This window comes from Aquarana catesbeiana, linkage group LG08 (genome assembly GCF_042186555.1).
Source record: "Aquarana catesbeiana isolate 2022-GZ linkage group LG08, ASM4218655v1, whole genome shotgun sequence".
NCBI lineage: Eukaryota > Metazoa > Chordata > Amphibia > Anura > Ranidae > Aquarana > Aquarana catesbeiana.
Genome location: NC_133331.1, coordinates 242,466,133 through 242,483,805, shown reverse-complemented (window position 1 = coordinate 242,483,805; position 17,673 = coordinate 242,466,133). Strand labels below are relative to the sequence as shown.

General features: G+C 43.0%; 1 protein-coding gene across 1 annotated transcript in view; it reads right to left on the bottom strand.

The window, feature by feature from the left end:
• The window catches only part of PRPF19 (pre-mRNA processing factor 19), a 498,552-nt gene that overhangs the window by 187,892 nt on the left and 292,987 nt on the right, over positions 1-17,673 (bottom strand). The window contains exon 10 of the mRNA XM_073596965.1: positions 5,612-5,721. Coding sequence (XP_073453066.1) covers positions 5,612-5,721 — 110 coding nt within the window. The remainder of the gene's footprint in view (positions 1-5,611; positions 5,722-17,673) is intronic.

Genomic DNA, 17,673 nt, shown 5'->3' with positions numbered 1-17,673 from the left:
ATCTGAGTCCCTGGCGGCATAGTGTGTTACTGATGATAGCCTTTGTTACGTTGGTCCCAGCTCTCTGCAGGTCATTCACTAGGTCCCCCCTTGCGGTTCTGAGATTTTTGCTCACCATTCTTGTGATCATTTTGACCACACGGGGTAAGATCATGCGTGGAGCCCCAGATCGAGGGAGATTATCAGTGGTCTTGTATGTCTTCCATTTTCTAATTATTGCTCCCACAGTTGATTTCTTCACACCAAGCTGCTTGCCTATTGCAGATTCAGTCTTCCCAGCCTGGTTCAGGTCTACAAGTTTGTTTCTGGTGTCCTTCACCATAGTAGAGTTTGGAGTGTGACTGTTTGAGGTTGTGGACAGGTGTCTTTTATACTGATAACAAGTTCAAACAGGTGCCATTAATACAGGTAATGAGTGGAGGACAGAGTAGCCTCTTAAAGAAGAAGATACAGGTCTGTGAGAGCCAGAAATCTTGCTGGTTTGTAGGTGACCAAATACTTATTTTCCACCATAATTTGCAAATACATTCTTTCAAAAATCAGACAATGTGATTGTCTGGATTTGTTTCCACATTTTGTCTCTCGTAGTTGAGGTATACCTATGATGACAGTTACAGGCCTCATCTTTTTAAGTGGGAGAACTTGCACAATTGGTGGCTGACTAAATACTTTTTTGTCCCACTGTATGTTAGAGAGGGAGGTAGTGTCAAAATAATTGTATAACTTATGGCTCTTAAAAAATAATTGCTTATAGAGGAACCATGGTGAACAACCACAACTGCATAGGGAGAAAGTGATGTTGCATTTTCTTACTTTATTTCTGAATGCGGACTACTATTAGCTCTCCTACATATCTGTTTACTGTTATGTGTACAATTTTTATAGTACTCCTTATAATTCAGGACACACAGCTTAGATTATTGTTAATTGAGGTTGGAAAATTATGCAGCACTAGCGTAACAGGAGATAGAGATGATAGAGATAGAGATTATAGATAGAGAGATCTCTACCTCTCTCTCTACCTCTCTCTCTACCTCTCTCTCTATATCTATCTAGCTTGTTGACCTCTTATTGTGTTTGGATTCATTGGTTGCAATGAAACTGTCTCAATGTATTGTTGTTCGGTTTTTCAATAAACTTTTTATTTGATTTAAAAAAAAAAAAAAAAAAAAAAAAAAACTGTAGAAAGCTGAAGACAGCAGATATAGAAAACATTTTTTATTTAGGGCGATATGTTTCATCTCTGTGTATCATCTGAGGCTGTTCACTTCACTGGATATATATGTGAAGGTTTACATCCACTTTAAGTGCTTTCAGTAGGATAGGGATCACAGACTTTGAAAGTCCTATCCCTTAAAACCTGGCTTTCAATAGCCAAGTCGTCAAAGCCAGTGATGGTAAAACCAGGGTGGAAAACTGGCCCTTGAGACAGAAGATCTGCCCTGTAAGGGAGTTGCCAGGGAATGTCCGTGATCAGCCGCACCACATCGCCATAAAAGAGTCGTCGGGGCCAATCTGGACACACCAGAATGATTGGAATCCCTTCGACCTTTATCCTGCGTAGTAAGCGGGGGCAAGAGCTTAAGGGGAGGAAATGCATAAAAGGAGACAATACCGGCTCACAGTGCCACCAAGTCGTCTGGCTGCATATGCCAAGGGATACCTCACCCTGGCCATGAATCTTGGCACTTTCCTGTTGAACCATGATGCTAGAAAGCCCACGTCTGGAATGTACAGCTGCCTTCTGCTTGTCATCTGTAACCAGCTTCCCTTCCTCGTCCTTTATGGGGCCCTACGGGTTCCGACCTCACCTTTTTATTGTTAAATATATTTAAAAAAAAACTTCTTGGGATTATTTTTACTCTCCTCCGCTGTGTTGTCTTTCGCAGTCTTTTTTAGCTGCCCTGATTGCGTTTTTACACCTTTGTTCTTCTATATTTATTACCCCTTGGAATGCACTTGGTGACACATTTATTTAATATACAGTGGGGACGGAAAGTATTCAGACCCCCTTAAATTTTTCACTCTGTTATATTGCAGCCATTTGCTAAAATCATTTAAGTTAATTTTTTTCCTCATTAATGTACACACAGCACCCCATATTGACAGAAAAACACAGAATTGTTGACATTTTTGCAGAGTTATTAAAAAAGAAAAACTGAAATATCACATGGTCCTAAGTATTCAGACCCTTTGCTGTAACACTCAAATTTAACTCAGGTGCTGTCCATTTCTTCTGATCATCCTTGAGATGGTTCTACACCTTCATTTGAGTCCAGCTGTGTTTGATTATACTGACTGGACTTAATTATGAAAGCTACACACTTGTCTATATAAGACCTTACAGCTCACAGTGCATGTCAGAGCAAATGAGAATCATGAGGTCAAAGGAACTGCCTGAAGAGCTCAGAGACAGAATTGTGGCAAGGCACAGATCTGGCCAAGGTTACAAAAAAAAAAATTCTGCTGCACTTAAGGTTCCTAAGAGCACAGTGGCCTCCATAATCCTTAAATGGAAGACGTTTGGGACAAACAGAACCCTTCCTAGAGCTGGCCGTCCGGCCAAACTAAGCTATCGGGGGAGAAGAGCCTTGGTGAGAGAGGTAAAGAAGAACCCAAAGATCACTGTGGCTGAGCTCCAGAGATGCAGTCGGGAGATGGGAGAAAGTTGTAGAAAGTCAACCATCACTGCAGCCCTCCACCAGTCGGGGCTTTATGGCAGTGGCGCTCGACGGAAGCCTCTCCTCAGTACAAGACACATGAAAGCCTGCATGGAGTTTGCTTAAAAAAAAAAAAAAAACAAAAACACCTGAAGGACTCAAAGATGGTGAGAAATAAGATTCTCTGGTCTGATGAGACCAAGATAGAACTTTTTGGCCTTAATTCTAAGCGGTATGTGTGGAGAAAACCAGGCACTGCTCATCACCTGTCCAATACAGTCCCAACAATGAAGCATATTGGTGGCAGCATCATGCTGTGGGGGTGTTTTTCAGCTGCAGGGACAGGACGACTGGTTGCAATCGAGGGAAAGATGAATGCGGCCAAGTACAGGGGTATCCTGGAGGAAAACCTTCTCCAGAGTGCTCAGGACCTCAGACTGGGCCGAAGGTTTACCTTCCAACAAGACAATGACCCTAAGCACACAGCTAAAATAGAGAATGGCTTCACAACAACTCCATGACTGTTCTTGAATGGCCCAGCCAGAGCACTGACTTAAACCCAATTGAGCATCTCTGGAGACCTAAAAATGGCTGTCCACCAACGTTTACCATCCAACCTGGAGAGGATCTGCAAGGAGGAATGGCAGAGGATCCCCAAATCCAGGTGTGAAAAACTTGTTGCATCTTTCCCAAAAAGACACATGGCTGTATTAGTTTAAAAGGGTGCTTCTACTAAATACTGAGCAAAGGGTCTGAATACTTAGGACCATGTGATATTTCAGGTTTTCTTTTTTAATAAATCTGCAAAAATGTCAACAATTCTGTGCAAATATGGGGTGCTGTGTGTACATTGAGGGAAAAAAAAATTAACTTAAATGATTTTAGCAAATGGCTGCAGTATAACAGAGTGAAAAATTTAATGGGGTCTGAACACTTTCCGTCCCCACTGTATTTCTAAAGCATTCTTATTTTTCCTCTGTGTTCAATGTTTTGAGAATTTGGTCCCACTTAATATCCTGCAACATTGAGCACAGTTTAGAAAAGTTGGCTTTTTTAAAACGTAGTGTTTTTGTACTTCCCTCGTACCTCCCTTTCCTATGATTTATGCGGAATGTAATAATTTTGTGGTCGCTAGTTCCCAAGTTGTACAATATTTCCACATCTGTAATCAGATCTGTATCATTTGTAATTAACAGATCTAGCAATGCGTTACTTCTAGTTGGGGAATCCACCAATTGGGACATGAACTTGTCCTGTAGAACATTTAAGAAATGGCGGGCCTTTAATGAGTGTGCAGTCCCCTCCGCCCAGTCAATGTCAGGATAGTTGAAGTCCCCCATTATGAAGACATTTCCCTGTCTAGCTGCCATTTCTAACTGTGAAAGGAGATCTATTTCCACCTCTTCACTCAGGTTAGTGGGCCTGCAAGATTTCCCACTAGTAATTTACTGCTCCCTTCCAGCTTTTGGAGTTCAACCCATACCGACTTCACCTCCCCCCCTGCACCATTACTGTTGTCATTCTGTTATTCTACCAGTAAGTAATTCCTGATAGAGATAGCTAGATATATATCTATCTCTATCTATATACACATACACCCCTCCCCCTCTTCTATCCTTCCTATCCCTCTGAAACAAAGAATACCCCTGGTATGTTTGCCAGCCAGTCATGTCAGCTGTCAAACCAAATTTCTGTTATCCCCCATGAAGTCCACATCCTCCTCGTGTAATAGCAGCTCCAGTTCCTCCATTTTACTAACTAGGCTCCTGGGATTTGTGAACATTCCCGAGTTTAATATTGGTGCATATTTTGTTTTTTTCCCCCCGTGTGATTTCTCAGGCTCCGTTTTTGATTAGGTAACTTGTTTACCCTGGAATTAGATGTTATGGATATGATATCACTAGTATCGCCACTAATCCCCTCTGTCCTATGCTCACTGCCAGTTGTCGCTACTTCTAAACCCCGCCACCCCCCAAGCACCTAGTTTAAAAGACCATCCAACTTTGTGGCCATCTTTCTTCCATATATGGCTGTACCATCCCCATTAAGGTGTAGCCCGTCCTTACTAAAGAGCCACTAACCGACTGAGAAGTCAGCCCAGTTCTCCAGGAACCCAAACCCCTCTTTCCTACACCAGTTTCTCAGCCACTTGTTCAGTTCCCTAATCGCCTGCTGCCTCTCTGGTGTGGCTCGAGGCACAGGTAGTATTTGAGAGAAAACCAGCTTGGAGGTCCTTTTTCTCAGTCTATTCCCTAAATCCCTGAAATCATTTTTTAGGACTCCCAAACTCCCTCTCACTTTGTCATTGGTGCCAACGTGCACCATAACAGCTAGGTCCGCCCCAGCCCCACCCAATAATCTGTCCACCCGTTCCACAATGTGGAGCTATAAACCCTATGGTCAAGAATAAGGAAGCTATGTCCGTCAATGAATGAAAGAGAAATCCGACGTGTGAGCATCAATGCATTACAGGCAAGAATATCAGTGCATAGAAAAGGAACTGATTTTCAGCTATAGCCATGACCTTGTAATAGCCACTTGCTAACAGGATGTTAAGTTCATCGGTCAGGCAGCGGTCCAACTAGTACACATCCATTCAGGCACAGAATTGCTAGACCCAACATTCTTGGATACTGTATCTCTATTTAAACTCTAGCTGAAAGTATGACGCATATATTTGGCAGGACAGGTGGGCCTCAACTTCCAGCTACCACACATATGCATCTATGGGGCCGCCTACAGCTTGCAGTCAATGTTTGTGATTGGGAGCAAGCACAAAGGACTCCCAATTGTATGACCACTGTGAAAGACAATCACATGACAATCCTGTGTTTCAGAATCCATCTCTTGGAGTAAACACCCTCTGAAAGGTCTGCCAGGAGGTGGCAGAGTATAACTGGTTCAGAAAGCAGAACAGAACAGAATTGGTATAAAGTATTTAAGAAACAAACCTGTGAGGGATGGAACACAACACTAGTGACTTTCTTGGTGTGCCCTTTCAGAGTTGCAAGGATCTGCTGAGACTGGCAATCGAACACCACCACACTCTTGTCTGCACCACCTGATGAAGCAAAAAAAAAAAAAAAAAAAAAAAAAAAAAAAATATGTTTTAAATCACTTGTAAACCTATGACAATTATTTTTAATGTCAACAATTACATTGTTTAAAACACTGTACCATTTACCCATTTCTAGGTTCAAAGAATAAACTACCAGGATTTTACCATAAAATCCTTTTCTTGAAGTAAATCAAAGGGCAGAGGATGAAGTAATTCTGCTACAATGGCTTATGCTACTAGCTTCAGATTGGACACTGGCCAAGAAAGCTGTAAAACACTTCAGTATAACCCCGCCTACTCCCACTATGCTCCAGTTTTGCAGTAAAGCAGAAGAAAAAAAACAGAGAGGGACCCATGTCTGCAATGTATTCCAATAAAAAGTAATTTTGACTTGCCTGTAAATTCCATATCTTGTGTTATAGGCTTGTACCTTCGGGTGATTAGACACCGATAGAGCATTTGAGGACAAGGTGCCTCCCTACCCCATTCCATGAATAATCTGTTTTTGTAGTAGGCAATGCAGAGTAACCAAGGAATGGAAGAGGGTTGCCTGTGTCCTTTAAACCAAGATATTTGATTTATGGGCAAGTGAAATTCTTCCTATTAAAATCATACAACACACAGGCAGGCAGAGTATTCAAAGACCCTGGGACACCCCCCAAGCAACAAATGGGAAGCGTGGGTAAGAACTAGGCAAATAGAACTTTTAACAGGCCCAACTGGCCTGCGTCCATGGCCGATCACTCCCTTGTGGTCGCAGCATGAACGATTATAAACAAGTGGGCATGATTAGCCGTGAGAGCAGGTAGCATTCTATTGCTACCAATGGTGCTGACGCTCGCACATAACGTTGGGGTTCTCACATACAAGCACAGCCAGAGTACATTCGCAAGTGTGAATGCACCCTAAAAGGTCACCAAAAGGGAATGCAAAGCCAGAGATTTTTAAAAATGAATGGACAATGCCAAAACTTGACCCTTCAGAGTACTTGATGAACCCCAGGATCTAGCTATTTTTGCAATTGCAGCTTATGCTCTCTAAGTTCTCTTGCATCACTGGCTCAGTTTAAATGATAGTGTCTTAATTTCTTGTAAACAATCGATTCTCAGCCGCAGTGACATAATATTCTTTGGAAAAGAGTGCTCCTTCCTGGTGCTGGGAGGAGGACTTTCTATGTTGCTGCTGATCACATCCGAGCAGGGAAAGAGGACTACATTTCCCATGTTGCAAAAAGAAATGCAGGAAATGAGAAGTCGCATGTGCAGCGCACCCGATGAGGAACAGAGGGCCAAGTTGAGGCTGAGGCCTGTTGTCTGCACACTGCACCAGTCTCACTATTCGGATACCCAACCAGTGGGTGGCTCAGACCAGGTGTCTCAGACTCCTGAGTCCGCCCACTACAGCAAGCAGGGATGCAGTTAAGTCTCTGCTCTCTGTAAAGAAAGGGATGCTCTCCCCACACCCACTTCACAATGTGAAAACAGTGCACCCAACAAAGCAGTATGTGCCCAAGAGGTGTATCTGCAGTGTAAGAGTGCATTTATGGGAGGGGAAAGACCACGTATGCTGGTAGTGGGATCTGGCAGAAGCCGCCAAGAAGCCACAAAAAGGGAGTATGACTTGCGGAAGGAAGCCATAGCAGACCAATAAACACAGATCGCCCAAACCACATGCAAAGAATGAAGCACAAATCTTAGAGTGTGATGGACGTTGCCAGAATAATGAATGGACGATATCCCCATTCAGATGAAATTTGCACCTTCGGCAAAATATCTAGATTTGTATACTTGCCTGTAAAATCTATTTCTTGGGAGTACATTACGGGACACATAGCAGGCATAATAAACATGACTACCTGGGTTATGCGCCACCTATAGGTGAACGGACAATGGCTAACAGACAAGAAGGCTATATACAGTGGATTTAAAAAGTCTACATACCCCTGTTAAAATGTCAGGTTTCTGTGATGTAAAGAAATTTGACAAATATTTCAGAACTTTTTTCCACTTTTAATGTGACCTAAAAAAAGTACAACTCAATTGAAAAACAAACTGAATTCTTTTGGTGGTGGGGGAGTAAAAATAAACAAAACAAAAAAAAAAAAAAAAAAAAAACGTAGTTGCATAAGTGTGCACGCCCTCTTATAACTGGGGAAGAAGCGGTGTTCAGAATTAAGCATTCACACTTAAACTCACGTTAAATAGGAATCAGTACACACCTGCCAAAGTGCAGCTGATTAACCCCAAATAAAAAGTTCAGCTGTTCTAGTAGGTCTTTCTTGATATTTTCTTAGTCGCATCCTACAGCAAAAGACATGGTCCGCACAGAGCTTCCAAAGCATCAGAGGGATCTCATTGTTAAAAAGTGTCAGTCAGGAGAAGGGTACAAAAGAATTTCCAAGGCATTAGATATACCATGGAACACAGTGAAGACAGTCAAGTGGATAAAATATGACACAACAGTGACATTAGCAAGAACTGGATATCCCTCCAAAATTGATGTAAAAGGAGAAGAAAACTGGTCAGGGAGGCTGCCAAGAGGCCAAAAGAAACATTAAAGGAGATGAAGGAATATCTGGCAAGTACTGGCTGTGTATTTAACAATCTCCCGTATTCTTAATTTGTCTGAACCATGGGGTAGAGTGGCAAGACAGAAGCCATCCAAGCCCGGCTAAATTTTACAAAAACACATCTGAAGTCTCCCAAAAGCATGTGGGAAAAACGTGTTATGGTCTGATGAAACCTAGGTTGAACTTTTTGACAATAATTCCAAAACATATGTTTGGCGCAAAAACACTGCACATCACCAAAAGAACACCATACCCACAGTAAAAGCATGGTGGTGGCAGCATAATGCTTTGGGGCCGTTTTTCTTCAGCTGGAACGGGGTAGTCAAGGTAGAGGCAATTATGAACAAATTCCAAATACCAGTCAATATTGGCACAAAACACTCACGCTTCTGCTAGAAAGCTGAACGTGAAGAGAAACTTCATCTTTCAGCATGACAACGACCCAAAGCATACATCCAAATCAACAAAAAAATGGCTTCACCAGAAGATGATTAAAGTTTGGAATGGTTCACTTAGAGCCCAGACCTGAAGCCCAGTGAAAATCTGTGTGGTGATGTGAAGAGGGCTGTGCACGGGAGATGCCCTTGCAATTTGACAGATTGAGTGTTTTTGCAGAGTGGGCAAAAATTGCAAAGTCAAGATGTGCCATGCTGATAGACTTGTACTCAAAAAGACAGTGCTGTAATAAAATCAAAAGGTGCTTCAACAAAGTATTAGTTTAGGGTGTGCACACATATGCAATCATATTTTCGTTTATTTTTACTTCCCACCACCTAAAAGATTTCAGTTTGTTGTTCAACTGAGTTGTACAGTTTATAGGTCACATTAAAAGATGGAAAAAATTTCTGAAATTATTTAGCTTGGTCTCGGTTTTTAAATCACAGAAACCTGATATTTTAACCAGTTAAAGACTGCCCACCACATATATACTGCGGAAGGGCGGCTCTATTGCGACAAACAATGTACCTGTACGTTGTTTACTGCAATAGATACTGTGGGCACGCACTTCACAGAGGAACCCATGTCCGCTGGCCACCCGCGATTGCTTCACAGAGAGGCAGAACAGAGATCTGCCTATGTAAACAAGGCAGATCCCCGTTCTGACCGTGAACATGGAGGTCTGCTGTCCCTAGTGATTAGGAATAGCGATCTCGGTGTCAGCACTTCTCCCACGCAGTAAAAAGCAAAACGGGGAACACACTTAACCCTTTGATCGCCCCTGGTGTTAACCCCTTCCCTGCCAGTGTCATTTATACAGTAATCAGTGCATTTTTTTTTAGCACTGATCGCTGTATTGGTGTCACTGGTCCCCAAAAAGTGTCACTTCGGGTCCGATTTTTCCGCCGCAATGTCGCAGTCCCGCAAAAAATCGCTGATTCTCACCCACCGTTACTAGTAAAAACCATAAAAAAATTGGAAGTCCATAAATCTATCCCGTAGTTTATAGACGCTATAACTTTTGTGCAAACCAATTGATCTATGCTTATTTGCATTTTTTTTTTTTTACCAAATATTATGTAGAATACATATTGGCCTAAACTGATGAAGAAATTTGTTTTTTAAATGTTTTGGGATATGTATTATAGCAGAAAGTACAAAATATATATATATATATATTTTTAAAAATTGACAGTCTCTTTTTATAGCGCAAAAAATAAAAACTGCAGAGATGATCAAATACCACAAAAAGAAAGCTCTATTTGTGGGAAAAAAGGACATCAATTTTATTTGGGTACAACGGCGCACGACCGCACAATTGTCAGTTAAAGCAGAGGTCCGCCCACTGCTGCAAAAATTAAAAGCCAGCAGGCTACACATATTGCAGCTGCTGACTTTTAATAATAGAACACTTACCTGTCCTGGAGTCCAGCACCGCTGCTGATGTTTCCAACCAGCTGTCGGGTGCTTCCCCCACCATTGCGAGTAAGGGAACCCGGCAGTGTAGCCTTACAGCTTCACGCCAGGAACCCTACTGCGCATGCGCGAGGCTCCGCTCCTCCCTCCTACTGGCCCGGCGGCGGGGCAGGAGGAGGGAGCCGAGCTGCTGGCGTAATTTGCCGCGGCCTGGACTCCAGGAAGTGGGAACAGCACACCTGTCAAGGTTACCGCTCCCACCTGAAAAGTGCCAAATGTGGCACCGGGGGGGGAGAGACAAATGTGTGGAAGTTCCACTTTTGGGTGGAACTCTGCTTTAAAGTAACGCAGTGCTGTATTGCAAAAAATGGCCTGGTAAATCCTTCCAGGGCTTTAGTGGTTAACAGGGTTGTTTTAACTTTTTATATCCAGTAACTACTCCTCCCAAGGAGAGCATCAGTTTTGTAGCAAGCGGTAACAAAATAGAGATGGTACGGACCTCTGTGCCCCATGATGTACTTCAAGAAATGGATTTTACAGGTAAGCACAAAAAATCCAGTTTTCATATCTCATGGGGGACAGAGCAGGCTTAACATAACTACCTTTTTTTTTTTTTCTTGGATAGTGTGGACAATAAGGGCCTCTTACACTAATTAACAATTAACTGGCAAACACATGCACACTCTTGTTTTTCTTCCCCCTTTATTTTTTTTATCTCCTAATTATGCACTTACACAGGGGGTTGGTGAGGAGTAACGGATAGACTCCCAGATAGTTCGAAATGGAGGGGGGGGGGGGGGAAGGGATAAGTGGGCGTGGTTTAGGTGGGTGCGGTTGTGGAGGGATGTAATGTACTATGTTTTTGGTTTTGGTGAATAGGGGGTTATGTAATGATGTATGAATTGTTGTTGTATTTATAAAATGGAAATAAAAATTGATAAAAAAACAAAAAAAAAAAAAAATGACTACCTGGGATGTCTCAAAGCACTTGCTCACAAGGAGGGAGACAAGGCCACCACTGCTAGATCGAAAAAGCTACACAGCAGCTCGCAAGACACTGCGACCAAACGCAGCATCTACATTGCCAGTTACATCCACTTTAAAAAAAACTTGCATACCGGTTCCACTAAGGCCCGATGACACATATCCCAAGATCAAATAATTTGGTGATCACCCCTGCGCTACCTATTGGTAAAGTGCAATAATGCTGTAGCGCTTATAAATTTATAATCGTGAAATGAATAAAAAGATTGTTGCTGCAACACCTAATGTGTACCCACATATACACTGAATAGATGAATATGAATGGGGTTGCGCAGTCCGTATGCATAAATTAAAACATAATATGAAAAAAATGCCTCAAACAGTAATATTTTAAGGCAAAACAATCAAACATAAAATTAGAGGTCGACCGATATGGGTTTTTCTCTGGCCGATGCCAAAGCCGATATTTAGAAATCGCGGTGGCCGATGCCAAAGCCGATATTTAGAAATCGTGGTGGCCGATGGCCGATATATAATGCCGATTTTTTTGGGCCGATATATTAGGCCGATTTCTTTTTTTTTTTCCCCTTCATCGCATAAAATCTAACAGTTAGACCCCTTTCACACTGGGGCGTTTTTCAGGTGCTTTTGGGCTAAAAATAGCGCCTGTAAAACGGCTCCCCTGCAGTCTATGTGAAAGCTCGAGTGCTTTCACACTGAGACGATGCGCTGGCAGGATGTTAAAAAAAAAAGTCCTGCAAGCGGCATCTTTGGAGCGGTGTATACCGCTCCTCCACCACTTCTGCCCATTGAAATGAATGCGCACCGCTGCCGAAGCACCTGCAAAGCGTTTCGGCAGCAGCGCTTCAGGAGCGCATTTAACCCCTTCTTCGGCCGCTAGCTGGGTTATAAGCGCCCCGCTAGCAGCCGAATAGCGCCGCTAAAATGACGGTAAATCGCCGCTAAAACTAACAGCGTTTTACCGTCAACGCATGCCAGCTCCAGTGTGAAAGCAGCCTTAAGTAATAAGTGATACAGAAAATTTTTTATATTTAAACATTTATTAAACAAAACAAACCTCCAATCAGTTCACTTGTATGTATAATTTAGATTAAAAAAAAAATAACTATCTTAAATATTAAATACACAAAAACAGGTAATCAAAACTTTTGGACGAAAAAAAATGGGCTAACTTTACTGCTTTTTTTTTTTTTATTTCATTAGTGTATTTTTTCAAAAAAAATTGCGTTTGAAAGACCGCTGCGCAAATACCGTGTGACATAAAATATTGCAACAACCGCTATTTTATTCCCTAGGGTCTCTGCTAAAAAATATATATATATATATAATGTTTGGGGGTTCTAAGTGATTTTCTAGCAGAAAATACAGGATTTTTACTTGTAAGCAACAAGTGTCAGAAAAGATTTAGTCTTTAAAGGGTTAAACTGAGAACTTCTCCACGGAGTTCAGTCTATTGATAAAAGAACCTGAAAGAGATACAATGTATCTTCTTATCAGACTTGGCAGGCTGCCCAGAGGAGGAGAGAAGATAACTTCAGAAAACTTGCATTGACTTCTATTACAGAAGTCATTTGCAAGTCCCGCTGAAGGTATAATCGGCTTTTTTTATCAGCACAATCGGCTGATGCCGATTAAGTAAAAAAAGCCAAATATCGGCCGATATATCGGCCGGCCGATATATCGGTCGACCTCTACATAAAATACATAAATGTGTACCCAATAAATGTCAAAAAGATCAACACTGAGTGGTGTTATTGTAAATTAGTGTCCATACAAGGTTAACCCCTTCCCGCCGACCGTACGCATATCTGCGTACTCGGCTTTCGGGGGTTATACCGGGATGATGCCCGCAGCTGCAGGCATCATCCCGGTACCGTTGTTTAGAGCGGGCGATCGGCTACCCGTATATAACAACCGATGCGGCTAAAAGCCGCTCGGCTGTTATACCGGAGGAGCGGGAGGGGACATCCCCCCCCCTCCCGCCGCTCTTACCGGGCCTCCTGTGCGATCGGGAGGCCCGGTGTCCAATCGGTTACCTTCGGCAACTGGGGGCGGGCTGGAATGAAGCTGTGGGCGGCTTCATTCCAGCCTTCTCAATGTAAACGCGGAAGCGACGTCATGACGTCACTTCCCGTTTACTCGGCTGCCAATGGCGCCGAATTTTAAAAAATACATAGTATTCAGAATCGCCGTTTTTGGCGATCTGAATACTTTTAAGTGTAAAGGAGGGATGGGGGGTCTTTTAGACCGCCCGACCCTCCATAAAGAGTACCTGTCACCACCTATTACTGTCACAAGGGATGTTTACATTCCTTGTGACAGCAATAAAAGTAAAAAAAAAAAACTTTAATTTTTTTAAACACCATTAGTATAAAAAAATTAAAAAAAAAAAAATTTTAAAGCGCCCCCGTCCCCGCGAGCTCGCGCAGCGAAGAAACCGCATATGGAAGTCGCGCCCGCATATGTAAACGGTGTTCACATCACACATGTGAGGTATCACCGCGATCGTCAGAGCGAGAGCAATAATTCTAGCCCTAGACCTCCTCTGTAACTCTAACCTGGTAACCGTAAAAAAAATGTAAAGCGTCGCCTATGGAAATTCATAGCTACCATAGTTTGTCGCCATTCCACGAGTGCGTGCAATTATAAAGCGTGACATGTTTGGTATCTATTTACTCGGTGTAACATCATCTTTCACATTATACAAAAAAATTGGGGTAACTTTACTGTTTGGATTTTTTTAAAGTGGAAGTGTCCCTTTTCCAAAAATTTGCGTTTAAAACACCGCTGCACAAATACCGTGTGATATAAAATATTGCAACAATCTCCATTTTATTCTCTAGATTCTCTGCTAAAAAAATATACAGTATATAATGTTTGGGGGTTCTAAGTAATTTTCTAGCAAAAAATATGGATTTTAACTTGTAAACACCAAATTTCAAAAATAGGCTTTGTCATGAAAGGGTTAAACATGCAATCAACTTCTGTGATCTGTCGCCATTCAATGTGAATGTTTGAAGTAAAAGTTGTGTGCCACCAACACTGGTCACCACTGTGCTCACAGAACTCTCACCTTAAATCAAGATCAAATAAGCCTTAAGATTGAGTTCCATTGGATGGTCTGATCATCTTTAGTGGGAAAGGAAGGAGGACATCCCAAGTATAATCAGACCATCCAATGGAACTCCAACTTAAAGTAGAACTATAGGCAAAACTTTTTTTTTTCGTTTCGGATAGAGCATCTGACACCTGTCAGATTATTTTCACCTTCTGTGTCCCATTGGTGAGATTTCCCTTCCCTTCACTTCCTGTCCCAAAGTCAAACAGGAAGCGAGATGAAATCCCTGCAAATTAGGGGAATTTCTTGGGAACCCCCAGGTCTCCGGAACTAGTGTTCCCGCAAGAAGATTTCCCCTCTATCACCTTTCTGGGGACAACCCCAAATTTTTAAAATTTTTTTTTAACTTTCAATGATAGTAGTAAACAGGACAAATACAATACCTGCTGTGACCAGCAGCATCCTTACGCATGACTGGGGAGAGAGTCTGTGGGAAAGAAAGACTGCCAGCTGTGCACAGTGACTGGAGCTCTTTTATGACTCTGGCTGCTGACTGGAACCAATACCATCCTAATAGAAGCATGCAAGCAGCTGCTTGCCGTACCAAGGCAGTATCAGGATTGTCGCCGCCAGGTGTCTGCCTCATCTCTGACCACACATGCAGCCCAGCATCCAGTGAAGATGGGGAGCGGAGAATGGTGCCAAGAGCCTTCCAGGTCACTATGATCACTGCTATAGCAATGTAGCACTCCAGGGGCTCGGGAAGGCACTCAAAAAAGTACCCTTGTAAAGGAAACCAAATAAAAGAATTCCTCAGAGTAGTGGCTGAAATCACAACAGTCACCACCGAACTCCAGCACACAGGAGTGAGCACACACATCCTATCAATATAAGGCCTCCAGGGCACTACTTCCTAGAAGGGGAGGATGGTCACCTAATCCAAACAGTAAAAAACTAGCAGAGCAACCATGAGGCACTCACCATTCCTGCCACAGGGGGGTCCAATCTTCACCCATCTTAGTGAGCTCGGCTCAGAGCCTTCAGGGACTCGATCCCCCATGCTGGGGTCTACTGTTCTGGACCTGTATAGCAACCTGACTGAAATGCCAAATAAGAGGATATTGCACAGAGGTCAAAATATGCAGGGTCTAATGCCAAGTGCCAAGGTTACGCAGGGATGGCTTATCCCTGCGTTCCGTTTGTCTACATCCGGTGTGGGGTCCAGGAACCATCTTTATCATCAACCATAAGTATGGATCCAGGTAGATCATTTTCCTGATCCCTGATGGAACCATTGGGAATCTGGTAAAAATGTGCAGAGAGCTGCACAGCAGTGACCATCACCTAAGACACTGGCAGAAAAACTGAAGTTCTTCCTGCAAGGGAGGATTTATGCTTAGCAGGGGACTTCGTCTTGTTTTAGACAGTGTTCCAACACCTGTAGGTGGCACATAACCCTGATGGTAAGAATCACTAAAGCTGCTCTATGTACTGTGATACACGGAAAAGAAAGCTGCCCCTGGGGCATGGCCAGGATGTGAAACAAACCGATGCACAGTGCTGGAGCTCCGATTCTGCTGCTCATACCGCAACCTCTGCCGATTATTCGGTACTCTAACAGGTACCCAGCTTCCCTGTGCTGTCTATGGTCTCGGGGAAGCACCGCGCCATGCGATCACAGACTGCCTCTGCTCGCCCTTCTGTCTCGGCAGCCATCTTGCCCACGAGGTCCTCTGCACCCAGCATGTCGGTTAGCACACAGAAAACTGCTGATGCCTTCACGGAGCCCTCTCCATCCAGCGCAGACATCCTAGCGGCTATATCCTCTTGATTTCCTAGCCACTATGTCAGTTTAATCAGACAGGACCTGGGTAAGTTCAGTTCCCGAGTTACAAAGATGGAGGACCGAACCTCTGAGGTGGACATGGTGCACTCAGATTCCAAGGACTTGCATGCCCTCCAACTTCAGGTAAAATCCCTGAAGGAAAAAGCCATTAATACAGAAAATAGGCTGAGGAGAAACAATATCCACATTTTGTGTCTCCCTGAAAAGGCTGAAGGATCCAAGCAGGCAGTTTGCAGAGACATTGCTTACCAAGCTCTTTGATTTCACTGACATGCCACCTACCTTTGTGGTTGAACGGGCACACAGGGTACCCCCTACACCACCAATCCTGGGGGCACCGGCACGCTGATTTATACTCCGCTTACTAAACTATTGGGACAGAGACCGTTTACTGGTGGCAGCTCGTACCAAAGGGGAGCTCCTTTTTGACAACACTAAAACTTCTATTCTTTCCAGATTACTCTCCAGAGGTTCAACAACTCCTTTAATGATATCTAAAAACATATCTGTAAGAAAGGCCTAAAATAAAGCCTTCTGTTCCCCAGCAAACTTTGTGTGATAGATGGTGAACGAATTAGTTACTTTGACACCGCTGCATCTGACTGGCTGGATTTCTGCTAACCTTGCTCTGTCGCCATGATTGCACTTGGATCACAAGACTTTGTCAGCAAGTATACCAGCAATATTTGATCTATTCCGCTTTTATCTAGTGGTCCCTGTAAGACATCCAGTTACCGGTTTGGAATAGCTATGTTGATCAGCATAGAGCCTCCTGCTTTGGGTCTACAGCATCATTTTTGCATCTATTGGCTTGATAACTTTTGCCTTACTGAATACATTCCCTTGTTAACGTGTATTCCAACTGAGACTTTACTGCACCACCTAGTGGATGTCCTCACATACAGTGGCAACTAGTGTTTCCTTGCATCATCTCATTTCCTTTTAGCTTTCAGACTTGCCACAAGTTCCACCATGTCCCACAGGACTTTCTACTAATGTAGCCTTGGGCTATTGATGGTTAAAGTTTCTTTTTGGGGTATAAGCCCTAACCAACAGCTCTTCCACTGGTTGCGGGAGAGGTCTTGGTGTGGGCAGGGTATGCACAGTTGCACATGGGCTATTTACTTTGTTTTGTACGTCTTTAAATTACTTTTTTTTGTGTACTTCTATTTGTTTTGCTGCACACAAAATGACCCTATACTCCGTCATAGCTCCGCAATGTTTTAAACATTGCATCCCCTAAATCTGATGAGTTCAGGGTCCTGTCATGGAATGTCCGTGAATTAAACTCAAAATTTAAGTAGGCCCTCCTTTTCCAATACCTAAAGTCACACACCCCTCATATATTGCTACTCCAGGAAACACATTTTGCGGGCAGCAAATTATTGGCTCTGAAGAGGCCATGGGTTCTAAGGGCATACCATGCCACATACTTGACTTTTGCTACGGGGGTCTCTATGTTAATCAACAAATCATTTTCAGGTGTAATTAAATCGATACATACAGGCCCCCAGGGCAAATACAGTGCCTTGCAAAAGTATTCACCCCCTTGGCATTTTTCGTGTTTTGTTGCCTCACAACCTGGAATTAACATGGATTGTTTCAGGATTTGCATAATTTAAT